General features: G+C 37.3%; 4 protein-coding genes across 10 annotated transcripts; all 4 read left to right on the forward strand.

The window, feature by feature from the left end:
- Positions 1–1,529: 1,529 nt before the first annotated feature.
- On the forward strand, positions 1,530–5,850 carry LOC119981676 (ribose-phosphate pyrophosphokinase 4). 6 transcript variants are annotated; one of them, XM_038824762.1, is made up of 10 exons: positions 1,530–1,716; positions 2,029–2,141; positions 2,718–2,868; positions 3,769–4,084; positions 4,305–4,400; positions 4,500–4,568; positions 4,797–4,925; positions 5,047–5,142; positions 5,262–5,355; positions 5,434–5,850. In XM_038824762.1, the coding sequence occupies exons 3-10, from the start codon at positions 2,756–2,758 to the stop codon at positions 5,562–5,564; spliced, it is 1,044 nt and encodes a 347-aa protein (XP_038680690.1). In that variant the 5' UTR covers positions 1,530–1,716; positions 2,029–2,141; positions 2,718–2,755; the 3' UTR covers positions 5,565–5,850. The 6 variants fall into 6 exon arrangements, with proteins under 6 accessions (XP_038680690.1, XP_038680691.1, XP_038680689.1 ...); XM_038824763.1 differs by having other exon boundaries at positions 2,054–2,141; XM_038824761.1 differs by having other exon boundaries at positions 2,086–2,141.
- A 751-nt stretch (positions 5,851–6,601) lies between these two features.
- LOC119982851 (ATP synthase delta chain, chloroplastic) lies at positions 6,602–7,791 on the forward strand. Its single transcript, XM_038826436.1, has one exon. The coding sequence runs from the start codon at positions 6,831–6,833 to the stop codon at positions 7,536–7,538; it is 708 nt and encodes a 235-aa protein (XP_038682364.1). The 5' UTR covers positions 6,602–6,830; the 3' UTR covers positions 7,539–7,791.
- Positions 7,792–8,834: 1,043 nt separating this feature from the next.
- Positions 8,835–12,505, forward strand: LOC119981787 (pentatricopeptide repeat-containing protein At5g16420, mitochondrial-like). 2 transcript variants are annotated; one of them, XM_038824921.1, is made up of 2 exons: positions 8,835–10,891; positions 11,124–12,505. In XM_038824921.1, exon 1 carries the CDS (start codon positions 8,914–8,916, stop codon positions 10,516–10,518), a length of 1,605 nt encoding a protein of 534 aa, XP_038680849.1. In that variant the 5' UTR covers positions 8,835–8,913; the 3' UTR covers positions 10,519–10,891; positions 11,124–12,505. The 2 variants fall into 2 exon arrangements, with proteins under 2 accessions (XP_038680849.1, XP_038680848.1); XM_038824920.1 differs by having other exon boundaries at positions 8,835–11,529; positions 11,567–12,504.
- A 995-nt stretch (positions 12,506–13,500) lies between these two features.
- LOC119982142 (fructose-1,6-bisphosphatase, cytosolic) lies at positions 13,501–16,595 on the forward strand. Its single transcript, XM_038825350.1, has 12 exons — positions 13,501–13,829; positions 13,942–13,989; positions 14,071–14,145; positions 14,249–14,310; positions 14,398–14,464; positions 14,551–14,664; positions 14,898–14,984; positions 15,186–15,256; positions 15,328–15,393; positions 15,671–15,757; positions 15,933–16,008; positions 16,263–16,595. Exons 1-12 carry the CDS (start codon positions 13,671–13,673, stop codon positions 16,380–16,382), a joined length of 1,032 nt encoding a protein of 343 aa, XP_038681278.1. The 5' UTR covers positions 13,501–13,670; the 3' UTR covers positions 16,383–16,595.
- The last annotated feature ends 1,376 nt before the right edge of the window (positions 16,596–17,971 follow it).

Raw genomic sequence — 17,971 nt, forward strand, 5'->3', positions numbered from 1 at the left:
TAAGAGAATTCCTATCATTATAACAACATTTTGTTATGATAGTTTTTTTTTTTTGAAACCCCTGAATTTCATTCCAAGTTAGTATATGTTAAACCTACCGTCACGAAAGCAACCTAAGAATTTACAAATGTCGGACGATACCGGACTATACTAAGAAATTAAAAACACTAAACTACACCAAATTATACTAACCTACACCGGATTAACCAATATAAGATACTATATTTTAAATTTCGAATAATAATACTACCTTTAAATTGTGAAGGTTTTCTTTTTATTTCTTTTGGTTCCTAATGCATAAATATTTTATATATTACTTGCTCGACCTAATATTTTTAAGACTTATAAAAAAAATAATGTTTGAATTTTGAACCAATCAAGTATATAATATTTACAATTTCAATAATCTTCTTATATATTACTTGCTCGACCTAATATTTTTAAGACTTATAAAAAAAATAATGTTTGAATTTTGAACCAATCAAGTATATAATATTTACAATTTCAATAATCTTCTTATGCCAAATGGAGGTAGATTGTGCCTTCAAGATATCAAGCTTTCCACAAATCCTATGCATCAATGTTTTTCTTTACAAGGTATTCTCTAATTAATTAAAATTATTATTATTCATTAAATACAATTCTGCAACAAGTAAAATGATTTTATGAATACAAATAACATAATAAATGTGAATCCTTCTCCTGTCACATCTTTCTCATGCACCTCTGGTACAGAGGTAAAAGACTCAAACTAAAATAGAGGTGGAGACTCAAAGTGACACAGGCGATAGTTGAACATAAATTTCACTTTACTTCTAATTTGCCACCATGACTTTCTCAGTGTGTGTGAGCAGAAATCTTGCCTAATGATATATATCATTTGGGGTTTTCTATCACTACATCTAATTCTAAACTCCGTATTATAATTTTGAGCTGTGTTAATAAGGTGCATCTCATTGGGTAGACATGATTGACAGTTTTAATGTCACATATTTTTATTAAAATTTGGATCTATGATATTTGAGATGTTGTTCAGGAGTTTCTTATTATTGTTTTCTTCATAGATCACCTTTATATCTATGGTGTTCTATCTATTTTGGGTTTCAGTGTTGTTATCTTAGCTGAACTATTAATGCATAGATTAGCTTGGTATGAAAACAATGTTCATGCATAACAAACTCGGGCATTGCAACTAAGTTTTAAATCTTGAGGATGACCATAGTTTGCGGGTGGGTGAATATGAATCATTTCATAAAAATATGGAGTGGGTTCTTTTTTATATATTATTTGTTGGAGTGGTGGTCTAATAATTGTCCATAATCTAGCTGGCATTTGTAATGGTGCCACCTGAATTATACATAATTATGAACACATATTATTTTGGATTGTTTTAAAAAATGCTTATTAATGGCAAAAGTTTTAAAACAAACTCATTTTTGGGCCAAAATTGTTGGGCTCACTAAAGGCCCAATACTGCAATACCTCCCCAAATTTAATAGCCCAATCCACAATTTTCCAACTCAAACCCTAAATTACTAAGCAGATCAGTTGTGCTACTCGACTGCGTCCTTGCCTCCTGGGAAGTCATTGACGGTCGCTTGAGTTGTCGACTCGTTGTCCTCGACTGTGGTGGCTTAATATTTCTTCTCCTCTTCGTCGTCTAATTATTGCAGAGAGTTTTGCGAAGGCAAAAGCATATCAAGAGCGCTGATTCAGGTTTGCTCTCTGTTCTGCTTGGGTCCTAGGTTGGTCCCCTCACCCCTGTGACAGACCATCTACTTTGAAGCTTGCAATATGATAGATTACATGGCAGCAGTTTGAAGAACATTCAATATGGCTCTTTTTGTCTCTGGCAGAGTATCGTTTAGGATTTGTCTTAAGTATATATTGAATTAAAAGTGAGTCTGGTTTAATCAATTACCCAAAAAGATATTACGTTCTTTTACTGTACAATTTCCCAGTTGTTATTGCAACCATTTCTTGGTATTGAAATTATTATGTATTTTACAATTTAACTACCATGCTCAGGGAGTAGTCTGGGTTATTGAATCAGATAAAATTTCTAAAATTTGGCTTTTGGAGAAGGTACCCAGAGAACAAAAGAGGAAAAGGGAGTATTTTGAGGTCTCACCTACTCGAAAGTAAGCAAAATTCTGTCTCTGTTTGTTATTATATTTAGTTCAGCTTCATGGGTATTCTTTGTTTAGGCTCTGTTTTACAACAAAAGGAAATGATGCCCTACAAAGTACTAGATTTTTTCTTGTAATTCTCTTACCCTTTTCTGCCCTTTTCCCTTTGCTAGGAGGTTTGGGAGTTGGATTTTAGTGGGAATTATTTATGTATCTTGTATGATTTTGAGAGCATTCCTCATGTAGCTTCAAATTTCATGTACAACTATATGATTTAAGATTGAATGTACAACTATTTCTATTTTTCTGGATTGACCGTCTGTTTAATTTGGAGTGCTTTATGTATTTGAATGTTCTGAAGATTATCTCTTTTATTAAACTTTAAAATGCTAATGGAAGGACAAAAAATTATATGTGCTTTGAAAAACTGCAGGTATTGTCTTTGTGACGCGTTCTCTCCGCGGTTTTGTTACCGCATGTATATTTCTTATATTCGGTTTTTTTTTTGTTGACCGCAACTACAAAAGTAATTTGTTGTAGTGGACTCTGAATATCATATTCAAACAAAGATCATCTTTTGTATGTCAGTATGTCTGTAAAGAGGTAAGTGACAGTTGAATTCAAGGATGGAGAAAGGGAAGAAGCAAGTGCGTCTCTTCTACTGCGTAGAGTGCGAAGAGCTTGCCCACAAAATCGCCAAACAGTCCGAGCTTATCACTCTACAGTCAATCAATTGGAGGTCTGCCTCTCTTTGTCTCAGTTTCTCTATATGCTCCATTTATATGTATTAGATGCACAAAGGTGATTGCTTTTTTGTCTTTACATAATTGTTACTGTGTTTTTGGTTATATTATCTTCACGGGCTCTTGTTTTAGTGGTTTATCATTGTTCTACTGCCATGAATATGGTGCGGGTGTTCCTCCTTTTTCTGTTTCTCCTTGCTTTTACTCCACCATGAACTATTCAAGAACCAGCTAGTTTAATCTTAATTCAGAGGTGTTTCATTTGTAAGGTTTCCCAATTGATTTTGTGGATCATGTAGCAAATGCTAAATCCTTGGAACATGGAGGGCATTGAATACTAAATGTTGTCAACATCTAACAATTCAATCTTGATTTATATTGTCTTCTTTACCAAGTTGCTGAACATCATGTGTTGTGGATTCCTACAGGAATCAAGTAACCAATTGTTTAAAGATTCATAGTTCTGTTGGGATTTCCTGGTTTACATTTTTCCGGGTCAAATCTTCATGCTTTAAGGTTGGTTTTACCCTAATTCGGGGTGGGTTTTATGGGAAGAACGATTCCACTTGCATGAGTTACAAATAAGCTTGCAAACACGTGCAATTAACTTGGCTACAATTCCTTCACATTTTTTATATCTTTTTACTGTCATATTGATAAAATGATTATTTGACCCTGAAAGACCAAATGGAATTGGAAGTTTGAAGTCCAAAATCAGCTGTCTATTGTCTTGTTCAATGATTTGGACAACCTCTTCAATACTATTCATCTTCCCCTGATAAGGAAGTTGCTAACTAACTAGATATACTGATACATAAACTCAAATGTATTGGCAACTAGCATCCTTTCTTTAGAGGGAGAATGAATGATGATGTTTTTTTTTTTTGATTTATCAGGAGCTTTGATGATGGATTTCCAAATCTCTATATAAACAATGCAGAGGATATCCGAGGTCAACATGTTGCTTTTCTTGCATCCTTTAGTTCCCCGGGAGTTATATTTGAACAGCTTTCCGTCATATATGCCCTCCCACGTCTTTTCGTGGCTTCGTTCACATTGATTTTGCCTTTCTTTCCTACCGGCTCCTTTGAACGAATGGAAGAAGAAGGAGATGTAGCAACTGCATTTACCATGGCAAGAATATTGTCCAATATTCCCATATCAAGGGGTGGCCCAACTAGTCTAGTCATCTACGACATACATGCTTTACAGGTTTGATTTGCTTTGAAGCAATGACAATAGTAGTTATTTGGTTATTTGATTTCTTTTTAGACCTATATTCTCACTTTTCAACAAAGTATGACCTCTGGTTCGGCTGTATTTGTAGATTTGAACATATATTTTACAGTTGGTTTGCGTTCTTAGTCACATTTGTACATCAGCCACAAGGGATTGATCTATTTTTCTTTTCCGATTTTCCCTCTTATACCAGGAAAGATTCTACTTTGGAGACCATGTCTTGCCTCTATTTGAGACTGGGATTCCTCTGTTAAAGCAACGGCTTCACCAGCTGCCTGATGCTGATAAAGTATATATCTGCATTTATCATCAAAATATTCGACCAGATTGCATCAGTTTAATTTCCAGCCCAATATGACCTCTTCAATTAATAATTGCCATTTTTCAGGTAATTGTTGCATTTCCTGATGATGGAGCTTGGAAGAGGTTCCACAAGCTGTTGGATCATTTTCCAACGGTATGGAGTTTGTTTTAAATGTATTTGTTATTATACTCCGTGTTCATTATTTTCTTTCGTTTTTTTTAGGGATAAATTGTGAGGTTATATTATTCAATTTTTTGAGGGAGCGGAGAATCAAAAATTGCACCCTGTGCAACTTATAAGGAGCAAGCCACCACTCAGCCAACCTTTGCTCCTTACACAATTTCATTCTTATCTTTGTTACTTTATGTCATTGAATGGCAGGTTGTGTGTACAAAGGTTCGCGAAGGTGATAAGAGGATAGTCCGGCTGAAGGAGGGAAATCCTGCTGGTTGTCACGTTGTTATCGTTGATGATTTGGTACAATCTGGTGGAACCCTTATTGAATGCCAGGTATCCACTGTACACCAAATTCTGTTCGATCTTAATTACCAAGTCCAATCCAACTGTAAAAGATGTAAAAATCCTACATGTGGACTTTCCTATGGGCTTTCTTTGCCTGTGGAGAGGGCAGTTGAGATCTGATGAGGATGTAAGAGATTTTAGTCGGGGTATTTCGAGTCCCAAAAGCCCATGTTGGATATATGGCAAATGGCTCAATACTATATGTGTAAGACCATGGCTTGACCTTGTGTTGCTCCTTAAGTTGATAATGATGGAGATATCTTTTGTAAGGCGGGTCTTTAAATGAATCAGTTGATCTCATTTTTGAGGTCCTTGTTGTTTCAGAAAGTGTTGGCAGCTCATGGTGCTGCAAAGGTGAGTGCTTATGTTACCCATGGCGTGTTTCCCAAGCGTTCTTGGGAGCGGTTCCTTCACAATGGTAAACACCTTCGAGTTATTTTCCTCGTCTTTTTCCCCTAATCTGGGTGTTGTGAGCTTAATTTCCTTTTTTATTCAGGCTCGGAGAAGGCATTTGAATACTTTTGGATCACTGATTCTTGTCCTCATACGGTCAAGGCAATAGCAAATAAAGCTCCTTTTGAAGTTCTGAGTCTTGCTGGATCCATTGCCAATGCTCTACAAATTTGAGGGAATTTTTTTAGGCTTTCAATATGGTAACTTGTTCACACGTTCTTGGGGAAATTTTCTTTGCATCGCGTTCTGTTTTTGAAAACCACTAATCATTCCAGCGAAGTATGTATTGTTAGACCTCCTCCTTTTTATTGCACTGAAGAAAGTAGTTGTTGTGATGTTTGAATGTGATACTTCACGACCTAACACGACAATCCTTTTACAATAAAGGAAAAAGGAAACCACAGCACAGCAGTTTTAATAGACTGGTTAGTATTAATGGTTTTTTTTTCCCTCTCAGAAACATGTTGGCCTAGCCTTTGTTGATTGTTTATACCCGCGCTTCGTGCGTCGTATATGAATACGGAATAATAAGATCATGGCGCGGGTATTTGAATACTGAATAGTAAGGTTTGAGGTGATATATGATGTCAATGGTATGTTAACTTTGAAGAAGATATGTCAATGGTATGTGGGGACATTGGCTTATTGTATACATATAAGAAGAAAAACAAAACAGTGTCATGTATATTACTTTACCTGACTTTTCACATATCCTAATATCTTGAAAAGCCAATGCTCTCTCTTTGATTTTCCGGTGGAAACATCTGTAGATTGCAGCATAAAACTTGGTAAAAGAGGGGAAGGGAGGTTTTTCAAATGCTTTGTGATTGAGTCAGATGTGGCATTGCTGATCCGAGAACAGTTGCTCTTTCACACTACTAAACCCTGTAGAATTAAATGAAAAATAATATTTATATAGCAAGAAAGGGTGATGAGCTTCAAAAAGGAATTTAAGAGGCAAATTACGTCCATTACCTCCACTTGCATGCGCTCCAGGACGGCCTTCTGGTTCGAATGTTCAACTGGCTTCCTGGAGGAAGGTCCAAAGCTTTACTCGGGGAATGACAATCTGATCCAATTTACTTTTTATGCGACAATCTGATCCGATTTCCTTTTTGCATAAATCAGTAGCTTTTCATCCCCTACCTGAAATTCAGATAAAATATAGACTTTAGACACTATGGACGGTAACTTCAATTTAACTCAAACGAGTCAAAAATAAGTGCGATTATGAGTATAAACAATAATGTGAATAATGAGCATAGTAGCCTGATGGTATCGACTTTGTTTCCTTCCAATCGACGCATCACTATTGAATGGTCTGCGTGGCTCCGTGACCACCTCGCGAAGTGATCAAAGGAAGGTGTCTTGGTGATGTCGTAGACAATTCTCTTATCCAACGACCACCGAAGAGCGTCTTCTCTTATCCAATATTCATCCATGGATGCTCTATCAAGCTCTGTTCCGACCCTAAAAGCTCCTATTCTCCATGCAAGACCTCGTGAATTCTACCAATTCAAAACTCACCATTCCCTTTCGCATCCCCACCTCTCCTCTGCTACCAAGCCCAACTCTTTCTCCTCCAAACCCTCATTCTCACCTTACAAAACCCTTGTTCCTCCACTCCCTTCTCCCTCCCAATCCCAAAACCAAACCCAAACCTTCTTTCCCGGGTCTCCTGTAACTACCCACCGTAATCCGGCCTCTGGCTACGCTGCGGCACTTGTAGACATCGCTCAGCGCGACAATTCCCTCGGGGAACTCCGAAAAGATGTGCGAAGGTTCTCCAAGTTGCTTCACTGTGACCAATTTCAAGCTTTCTTGAATGATCCATCAATTGGAAACAAAGACAAGGGACAATTAGTGAAGGAGGTGGCAATAAGAGGGAATTTTAAGAGACATTTGGTGGGTCTATTGAAAATGTTGATCGACAGAAATAAGCAGGGGATGATCAGTGAAGTGTTAATGGAATTCCAAAGGATTTATGATGAATTGAGCGGTACTGAAGTCGTTTTTGTCTCTTCTGCCAAGAAGATGGAGAAGCATCAGCTGTTCGGGATTGCTAACAGGGTTCAACAGCTTACAGGGGCTATGGAAGTCAAGGTAAGAAATTTGTTTGGTGAGAGACTGCCCTCTTTTGCGGCATAACCTGTTATCAATGTAACAACTTGGATCATAAAGTTAGAGCTGGTAGTGGGGAACATATCATCTTGAGTCCTGGAGAGCTGGATATGTTGCATGCTATGTGTTTGTATGAATGCCTGAATGAGTGTTTGACGTTTAACTACGATGATTTCTTTGTAGTGACGCAGAGTTCCCTCTCGGGGTTTTGATGAGGTGCTTGAGCTACACATTACGTTTTTTAGGAATAAACTCTTTGCAATCATAATGGTTAGAAGCTTCATTCTCTCTTAGGTTGTAGTGGGTTCAATTCTTACCCAACCCGAAATAAATGAAAATTGAATGTTAAAAATATATGAAAATTTTGGATTTTTGAATATAAATTCGAAACATTCTATATCTTTTTCGCATCTAATTTGATTTTTCGTTGCACTGTGATCCGATCAAAACCGCAATCATCATTTAAAAAATAAATTATAAGAGGTCATAATGATTTTATAGTAGGATTCGTTGTAATTTTTCGCTACAAAAAATTTACAGGGCCTCCCCAGAGAGCAGAGACGCGAGTAAAAAAATAAATCTTGTTATCGAGAGGCAAACCCACTCGGAGTGAAGGGTGGATGAATGTCCAACCTCAAAAAAATTATTGTCCAAAATAAAATTTTGGACTTTTGGTCAAGCCTTTTGTTCACCCCTGTAGTCCAACTCTTGTCAACTCTCATAAGCTATTTGGCCCTGTTTTTGTCCATCCCGTAGCCTAACCATTCTGCTCTCTCATCTTTCTCTTATAAGTGCTAGTCAGTTTCAAACTCTCAAAGAATCAAATATGAGGCGTTTCTACTTGTTAGTTTATCGGACGAATGACTTGTTAGTTGTAATAAGCGTCTTAAGGTATGCTCTCTCCTCCCTTTCTCTGAAAATCTTATCGTTTCAGTTTTTGGATATATAATGGATCAAGATTAGAGGCCTATTAACTAGCCGGGCCCTAATCCACAATGACTCGCTATTTTTTTATAGGGAGAAGTTTTCAAATGACCTTTGTACTTTAATGAAAGGATTATTTTGGCCCTTGAACTTTATTTAGGTTTAATTTAACCCCTCAACTTTCAATAATGTAGTTCGTTAGCCTTCGAGCCAATTTTCCGTCAATTTTGGATGATGTGACAATTGTTTTCCGTTAATAACATGACATGTGGCTTTAAGACTTGCTGCCACATCAGTTAAATAGACGGCTAGATTGATCCTAAATGAAGTTCAGGAACTAAATTGATTCATTCACGAAAGTTCATATCCATGTCAATACTTATCTTTCTTTGTTTAAGACAATGGCTCTGTAGTTAAACAACAGGTCGCTAGTTTTAAGAAGGGCACCTGCAGCTACTTAGCCTACTTCTGCCTAACGATGATGTTACGCTACACACAGCCGCATCGCCACCACAAGATCAGACCCACAACACTCCTCACCGGCGTCCTTTCCCTTTCCACAAGCTCGCCACTCCCCGAATCCTACACCGTCACGCCCCCGATTAAGCCATGGCCGCAGCGATTGTACCCGAAGCGTCTAGTAATCATGATCACCCGCCAGCAAAATCTCGACCTTGCCCTGCAAATTTTTCAATACGCAGGAAAATTCCACCCTGGTTTCTCCCATAATTACGACACCTACAACGCCATTATCAACCGCCTCTGTCGTGGCCGTGCCTTTGATCCTGTGGAGTCTTTGCTCTCGGAATTGCGGGAGTCCGAAATCAAATGTGGCGAGAATCTGTTCATTACTGTTATCCGCAATTACGGCCTCGCCGGTCGTCCCAAATTGGCCCTTAAAATGTTTCTGCGGATTGAAAAGTTCGGCCTGCAACCTTCGGTGAGATCGTTGAACACGCTGTTGAATGCTTTCGTGCAAACCAAACGGTACGATTTGGTGCACATAATATTCAAGAATAGTAAAGAGAAGTTTGGGGTAGTCCCAAATGTTTTCACTTGTAATATACTGATCAAAGCACTTTGTAAGAAGAACGATGTGGAACGTGCACTTCAGCTGCTTGACGAAATGCCTGCCATGGGAACGATTCCCAATGTGGTGACATATACAACAATTTTAGGTGGATATGTTTCAAGGGGCGATATGGGAAGAGCCAAGAGGATTTTTGGTGAGATATTGGATCGGGGTTGGTTGCCTGATGCGACTACATATACGATCTTGATGGATGGATATTGTAAACAAGGGAGGTTGATTGATGCTATCAAGGTGATGGATGAAATGGATGACAATGGAGTTGCGCCTAACGATGTTACTTATGGGGTCATGATTGAGGCGTACTGCAAAGAGAAGAAACCAGGTGAAGCACGTAACCTGCTTGATGATATGCTTCTCAATAATTATGTGCCAAGTTCAGCACTTTGTTGTAAGGTGATTGATGGTTTGTGCGAGGAAGGGAAGGTCGAGGATGCCAGTGAGTTGTGGAAGAGGCTATTGAAGAATAATTGCACGCCTGATAATGCCATATTTAGCACGCTGATCCATTGGCTTTGTAAGAAGGGGGAGATATGGGAAGCAAGGAAGCTGTTTGATGACTTTGAGCAAGGTACAATCCCAAGTCTCTTGACATATAATACACTCATTTCGGGAATGTGTGAGAAAGGAGACTTGAATGCTGCAGGGAGGTTATGGGATGACATGGTGGACAAGGGTTGTGCCCCCAATGCTTTTACGTATAACGTGTTGATTAAGGGGTTTTGTAAAATTGGTAATGTGAAGGAGGGGATTCTAATTCTTGAGGAAATGTTGAATAAAAAATGTGTTCCTGACAAGGCAACTTACACGATATTAATTGAGGGGCTCACTGATTTAGGAATGGAAGGAGAGATTACCAAGTTAGTTGCAATGGCAATTTCAAATAAAGGAGTTGGCAGTGACTCTTGGGATATTTTCTTAAATAAGGTTGATGGAAAGTTGGAAAACGGAGCTGCTTCTATTGATAAATTGTTACTAGAGGATGGAACTTAGACATATGATTGTGGGTTTATGAACGACTACACATTCTACCCGTATACTATGGAGTTATGATTAAGAGACTTTGTGATACACTAATGTGAAATTTCTCCTTGCTGTTGTGGATACCTGAAGTTTCTGGGGTCTTGAGGACTAGTTGAGAGTAAATTAGGATTTGATGAAGTGCAATGTTGCCTTCATTAGGTTCTGATGCCAGAAGGCTGTCAACTTAATCTCCATACTGAAACATGCAAAAAGGATGTGTTCTACTACTTGCCTATGAGGAGAACCACCAAGATGGAAAGTATGGGCTTTTAACAAGATGCTTTTAGTGGCGTGCTTTGCGTTGGTGAAAAGGCTACTAGACCCGAAAATCGGAGCAGCTAAAGTAATGACTTCATTACATTTTCAGCAATTTTAATTTTATATAAATGACGTTAGATCTAGAGTAATCATTTGATCAAGAATGACTCGACGAGTTTTTAGATTTTTACATGTAAGGAAGATTTTTACGATGCCATCTGTTGATGATGAATCATACTCAATCGGCAAAGTTAGTTGGAGATTTTTCTTAGTAGGCAAAGGTAACATTGCTAATTGATGTGGCTTGATTGCGCTAGGAGAGGGTTTACGAGTTGTTGGATGAAAAGCTGCATGGGCAAGTTGTTGGATGAAGAGATTTCTGATGCTTTTGGGATGTCTTGACTCTTGAATTCTGATATTGAGGTTTTGTAGTGTTACATATGGTCACTGTCACTATCAGCATGACATTTGCTTCCAGGGAAAACTATTGTGCAATGAGGTACATAGCTATGTACCCAAACAGAGCTCAGTCTTCGAAACGGAAGGAGATGCAAAAGCCATGTCACAGTTCTGATTTCTGAACCTGACCCCTACACAAGATGCCCAAAGCTGTGTCCAATGGCCTTCGACTCTACAAAGCTACACGCAATTAAAAGAATCCCTAGGCGAATACTCAACTGCAATGACAGGTTCTCTTGCCTCTTCTCATATAAACACAGAGAGGTGGTGATATACTTCTTTAAAATCACAGTTCTATCAGGTGGCTTTCTCTTTCATGTTTTGAGACCAAAAGAAGTTTTCTTGATACTATATCTTTCTCAACTATGGAAAATAGCTTTGTAAAGTGCATGTTTGAGATAATGTACCTCGTCGTGCATTTTAGGCTGTCATTTTTGTGTTTTTTACAGGTTCCATAAATAAGTTTTCTGCATGAGGAAATTAGTTTTTCTAATGGATAATTGAAAAGAAGGAAAATGTCTTTGATTGGAGAACTTCATAGATTATATGATATGAGAAATATTGAAATGTACGAGGAACTTGATTGCATAAGTTTTTATCTGCTTTGACTTTGCTAAGTGACTTTTTTTGCTCGAGACGAGCAAGTTTTACCCATTCAGTTTCATTATCTTGGTAACTAGCTAGTTGTATATATGCACTGACCTTTTTCCTTGCTATAATGCATTGGTAACGGTTATTGTTCTGCCACATGTTATACTACTAGATTACTAAGATAGGCATTATATACTTTTGCTTTGATCTCAAACCATTCCTCTTGAGAAAATAAGCAACCCTAGTGAAGCATTTACATTTGTTTGTTGTTCACATTGTTTGATTTTCTCTTCTATTTGGATGTGGTGAGATTTTATATTGGAAGGCCTATCATATTTCCTTGCCTATTGTAATGATGTTTGAGAACCAAAAGCTTAGAAGGCACAGCAGTCTTTGTGTATATTTGCAGTGATTATTGGATTTTGAGTTGATGAATTGAATTATGTGAGGAGGAGAAGGCGGCGTTATCTGGATTATCTTGTTCACTGCCACATGAAACTCTGGCAAAATGCTATGGCCACCATGTGTCCGTCTGTTGCTCTCAGATTTACATAAAAATCTCTCCATCTGAATATCGATCTCATCTTCATCGCTTGGTTGTCAACTCCTAATCATCCTTTACCACAATATTATTTTGAGAATGTTTTGTTTTCTTTACCCCTGAAGGCTTCTGAGTGTTTACCTGGTGACTGGAAATTTTGTTCTAGGTCTTGAAACAATTATAAAAGAATGCACGTGAACAGGATTGCAGTATATATATATATGTGTGTGTGTGTGTGTATATATATAGAATAGTAGAGTATAGCTAATAGCTTGGAAGATGGGATATTGGCACTTTTCCTAAAAGTCACATACACACACTAAGAGAGTCAGTTGGAGAGGTTTTGCTTAGGTTTGGATAATGTATCATGCACCCGCGCCACACGAAAGTGCAAGTCACGCCACGTTTAATCTACGAAGCCCACCACCAATTTCATTTTTTTCAAGCATATCCTATCCTTCCCTTCCCCATCACTAGAGATAGCAACAGATCGGATCCTTCCAATTAGGGAATATTAAAATCGTTTTCATTTCAAATATCTTATACCAATATTGTTTAAAAAATCATTTAAATTTTGATTAAGAAATATTAAAATTGTTTTCATTTCAAATATCCTATACCAAAATTATTTAAAAAATAATTTAAATTTTCAAAACTAGAACTGTTTCATTATCATTTATCATGGGTATTCTTTACCATTTAACATGTTAGTATTTTTTTGTTTTTTAATAAATGGTTGGATAAATTGTTCCAAACCCTCAAATCAGAACATAACCAGCCCAAACTTGAATCCGAAATCATGCGTTAAATACAAAATAAAATAACATAATCAATAATCTAATTATGATTCTATTAATATTAAGTATGATATATTTTGTAATATTATATCATTGGTACAATTCATAATTTATAATAAAGATACAATTTTGGTATAAGATGCTTTCACCCGAGTCATTGGTTGACATGTTAAAGGATGATGTGTATTACCTTGGTGATTAAAGATTGAATTTTCCGAGCCCTTTTTTGGTATAAGATATTAAGATGTCTTAAAGAGAAATAATTTTGGTATTACTTAATTGGAATGGAAGTTACCAACCCATTTGTCATCGCTAATCCCCACCGACCACAATCCAATTTGGCATGCATATCCCGGAAACATGCCTTAAATGCTTATTTGATGTTCCTTCCTTCAGCGCGAGACCAACAAGCAAACCATCAAAGCTTTTCGAAGAACGATTTCTGGGTTTCGTAGTAGTAGTGGTCGTCGTTCACAATGGATCATGCAAGCGAGGCTTTCCGGACTGATCTGATGACAATCACTCGTTTCGTCCTCAACGAGCAGTCTAAGTTTCCCGAGTCACGCGGTGACTTAACTATCTTGCTCAATCACATTGTTCTCGGCTGCAAATTCGTCTGCAATGCTGTCAGCAAGGTCTTGTTTCTCTCTTCTATTATATTCTATTCTTCTTCGATAATAATGTTCATTCTTCTGCCCCAAAATTAAAACTAAGTCATCTACTTCTTCGAGCTTGTGTTCTGTTCAGGCAGGTCTTGCTAAACTGATTGGGCTAGCCGGGGAGACTAATGTTCAGGTATGTTTTTTGGATAGTTATGTGGTTTTTATTTATTCAAACTAGGAAGAAATTGAGGTGATTCTCTTATGTTATGAACAGGGTGAAGAGCAGAAGAAATTGGATGTGCTTTCAAATGAAGTTTTCATTAAGGCTTTGGTCAGCAGTGGACGCACGGTATGTTCGTTATTGGCTTTAGGTCTCATTATCGAATAGTGACTTTAAGGAATTGGGATATGGTTTAATTGAAAGTTTTAAAATCAATTGCTGCTGTTTCTAGTGCATACTTGTCTCTGAGGAAGATGAAGAAGCTACTTTTGTGGAGGTATCGAAGCGAGGAAGGTCACGACTAGTATTACCCCCTTCAGTTTCATTCCTAATTATTCCCTTACTGTTGAATCTCTATTGAAGCCATTGTTGGTAGTGCAGATACATTGTTGTTTTTGACCCATTGGATGGATCCTCAAACATTGACTGTGGTGTTTCCATTGGAACTGTATAGCTCTCCTACAAATGTCTTTCTGTAATTTTGCTTTTTGTCAATACTATTGTCATGTGAGAGTGACTTTCTATTTCATGCAGATATTCGGGATTTACACGGTGAAAAACACTGACAATCCAACTTTGGAGGATGTGTTGAAACCTGGGAGCCATATGACAGCTGCTGGGTATTGCATGTATGGAAGTTCTTGCACGGTAGAACCACTCGCCATTACTAGAATTTTCATTGAAAGGTTTCCTTGTTGCATAGGAACAATTTTTATGTTCCTTTTGTTTCCTGATTATGTAACAACTTTGTCCATAGATTTAATAAGCAGGTCCTTGCGTGGTTCTGTTTTCTTCTTTAGACTAGTTGCTCTTCAGGTTTTGGTATGGCACCAATGTTTCTTTTATAAATTGCTCTTCTTCTTTTTTCCTTATGAATTCAGCTGGTTTTTAGTACTGGAAGTGGTGTCAATGGCTTCACTCTTGATCCATCGCTTGGGGAATTCATATTAACCCATCCTGACATCAAGGTAGAGTACATTACATTAAAATCTTGATTGAAATACAGTGTTCAAATTGAGGTCTTCATATGCCAGAAGTTTCAGATTTTCAGGACTAGCAAATTCGTTAGGATCATTTAAGCCCCATAGATGATGTTGATTCCAGTATGAATGTTAAAAATTTCACTTTCACAGATAATAATGATGAATCCTCTTTCTTTGTATTAGCAGATTCCAAAGAAAGGAAAGATTTATTCAGTAAATGAAGGAAATGCCAAAAACTGGGATGAACCAACCGCTAAGTATGCCAAAGTATTTAATTTGATTGTTACCCACTGATAAAAAAAAGTTCCTCACATATTTTTGCCTCCAGGTACGTGGAAAATTGTAAATTTCCAAAAGATGGTTCATCGTCGAAGTCCCTTAGGTACATTGGAAGGTATGCATTCTCGTAGCCTAAGAAGGCCTATGTATTTGTTTTCTTTTACTTAAATCAGTACACTAGAGGAATCCCTCTTTTGTTGCAAAAGTGAACAAAAAGGAACCTTAATTGATTGAGTGCTCAAATACTCATTTGAGTGCTTCTTCATGTTCAAACTCTTTCTATCGGCATTATTCTGGTTCCACTGTCTTTATATTATGTATCTTCATGTCGTATTCATATCATCCCATCTCATCAAACTATAAATTCAACCTAATACTATGACTTAATGCAGCATGGTTGCTGATGTTCACCGGACATTGCTTTATGGTGGTATCTTTTTATATCCTGCTGATAAAAAGAGCCCAAATGGCAAGCTACGGTATGTCTACTTTGGCACTTGTATCAATCTTCTCATGATGAGGACCCTATTAAATTAAGTAGTAGATGCAATCTTATAATCAATATATGCAGTTACTGAAGGCTTTTTTACAGGATCCACTTTCTGTATTATCATGCGAGTCATATTTAATCAGCCTTTTCATTTATCTAAACAGTGTTCTGTATGAAGTCTTCCCAATGTCATACTTGATGGAGCAAGCAGGAGGTCAAGCATTTACCGGCAAGCAAAGGGTAGGGATAATTTGCATCATAATGCTTTTTTTTTTCCTATTTCTTTTATTTCGTCTCCTTAGAACATGTATCGTGTATGTGCATAAATCTTGCATATCAGTCATTCAATACTCCTATATGTCCATAGGCTAGATGTCTTTGATTTGCTGCACTGACCGATCCTTTTGGAATAATGTTGATATAAGTACATAGTGTCTACTCCTATTATCCATTTTTTTTGCTTTTGTAAGCTGATCAACTGTTTGATGGCTCAGGCACTGGACCTGGTCCCACAGAAGATACATGAACGTTCACCTGTATTCCTTGGTAGCTATGATGATGTAGAGGAAATTAAGGCACTCTATGCTGCTGCTGCCGAGACAAAAGCCGCATGAACCTGTGGATCTCAAAATAACCATAAATGTTCATTAATGCATTGTTTGATTAGTGATTTCTTCAAATTGGCTATAGTTTCCTGTATTTGATCAATACAGTCACCGGAGAAAACTTCTGGTCTATCCTCAAAAGCAAACCAGAAGAAAACTACCAATGGTTTAGGTGTATTAACTCTGGATAATTAAATAATACTGCCCTGTATCAATTTCTTATATGATGCTGTTATATATATGTTTTCACATTTCTCATTTAATATTTTAATTCCTCATTTTCTTCTCATTTTATATTATATTTCATTTCATATATATAATATAACAGAGACTTTTTTGTGGGATTATAAGTATTTTGACTTCAAACAAAGAAGATAAGTCAAAGCAGGCGGCCACCTCTTAAAGTGCATGGCATTTGAGTAGTTTTCACAGAATCGCAGGGCAAAACATGGCTATCTCCTCTATAAATTAAAAGGGTCTGCGTTCTGCGATGAGATGAGAGGTCCAAAGAAAGAAAGAAAAGGATATGGAAATGAAGATGAAGGTGATAGTTGCAGTGTTGATTGTGTGTATGATTTCTTCCAATCTGGAAATTGTTGAAGCTTCTGTATACGACTGCATGGATGCCTGCACCACCGCCTGTGTCCAGCCCAATAGTACGTCATTTTCTTCACTTTTTTTTCTTCTTCTTTTTTTGTGGGGAAATTCTTTCAATAAGTGGTGTTGTTTACAGTATTTGATCTCCTTACATTGCAGCAAGACTTATGCAGAGGTGTGAAGGCAAGTGCCGGATCAGATGCGAACCAGATCTGAAAACCCAAGAGCCTGCAGTTTGAGTATTCAAAGTGAAATTATATGAACGTTTGATCAAAGAAATTTCACCAATTTGAGAATGAGCTTGCTGTTTGTACTAATGTATTCTGGAATGAAGAAATAAAATAGATTCAATGAGGTTCTTCATGTTCCTACAATTCTCTATCCTCCTAACCAAAACAACCATTACACAAAATTTATATTCCAGAGATCTAAAACTTGTTCTAAATCCATATCATCGTCCACTGATTGTGCACAAATCTGCGCCAGATATTTGGAAAGTTGAGGAAATGTGAGAGGAAACATGTGGTCATCTTTCGCACAAAATGAATTCCAGTGTTATCTCCATTTGTTCTTGGGACAGATGAGGCATCTTCCGCATGGCTCAAAATAGGCAATTCTTGTATTACTCCGGGCTAATTAGGAGTCACAAACTCTGTGCGGTCCGGATGATCGTCCGGATAATCGAATTTGTCCGATCTGAATTTAATCATGTTTGGACATAAATTATATGTCTGAAATTCGAGTTTAAACATTTCATAACAATTCTCTATGGATGACAAAAAAATCAGTTCCAGGCGGACAACATCAAATGCTTACGAAATATGTACGTATCCGGATCTTAACCCGGTATTTAATTGATCAAATCCGGATTGGTTTAAATATGAACAAGTAAACCGGACAATAATCTAATCTGGATTAGGGTCTGGACAAGATTTCTATGTTTGGACTCAGGCTCGATTTTAAACAAGACAAAAATTTTGTGTTTGGCCCTAAATATCGAA

The sequence above is a fragment of the Tripterygium wilfordii genome, chromosome 17, assembly GCF_013401445.1.
Source record: "Tripterygium wilfordii isolate XIE 37 chromosome 17, ASM1340144v1, whole genome shotgun sequence".
Taxonomy (NCBI): Eukaryota; Viridiplantae; Streptophyta; class Magnoliopsida; order Celastrales; family Celastraceae; genus Tripterygium; species Tripterygium wilfordii.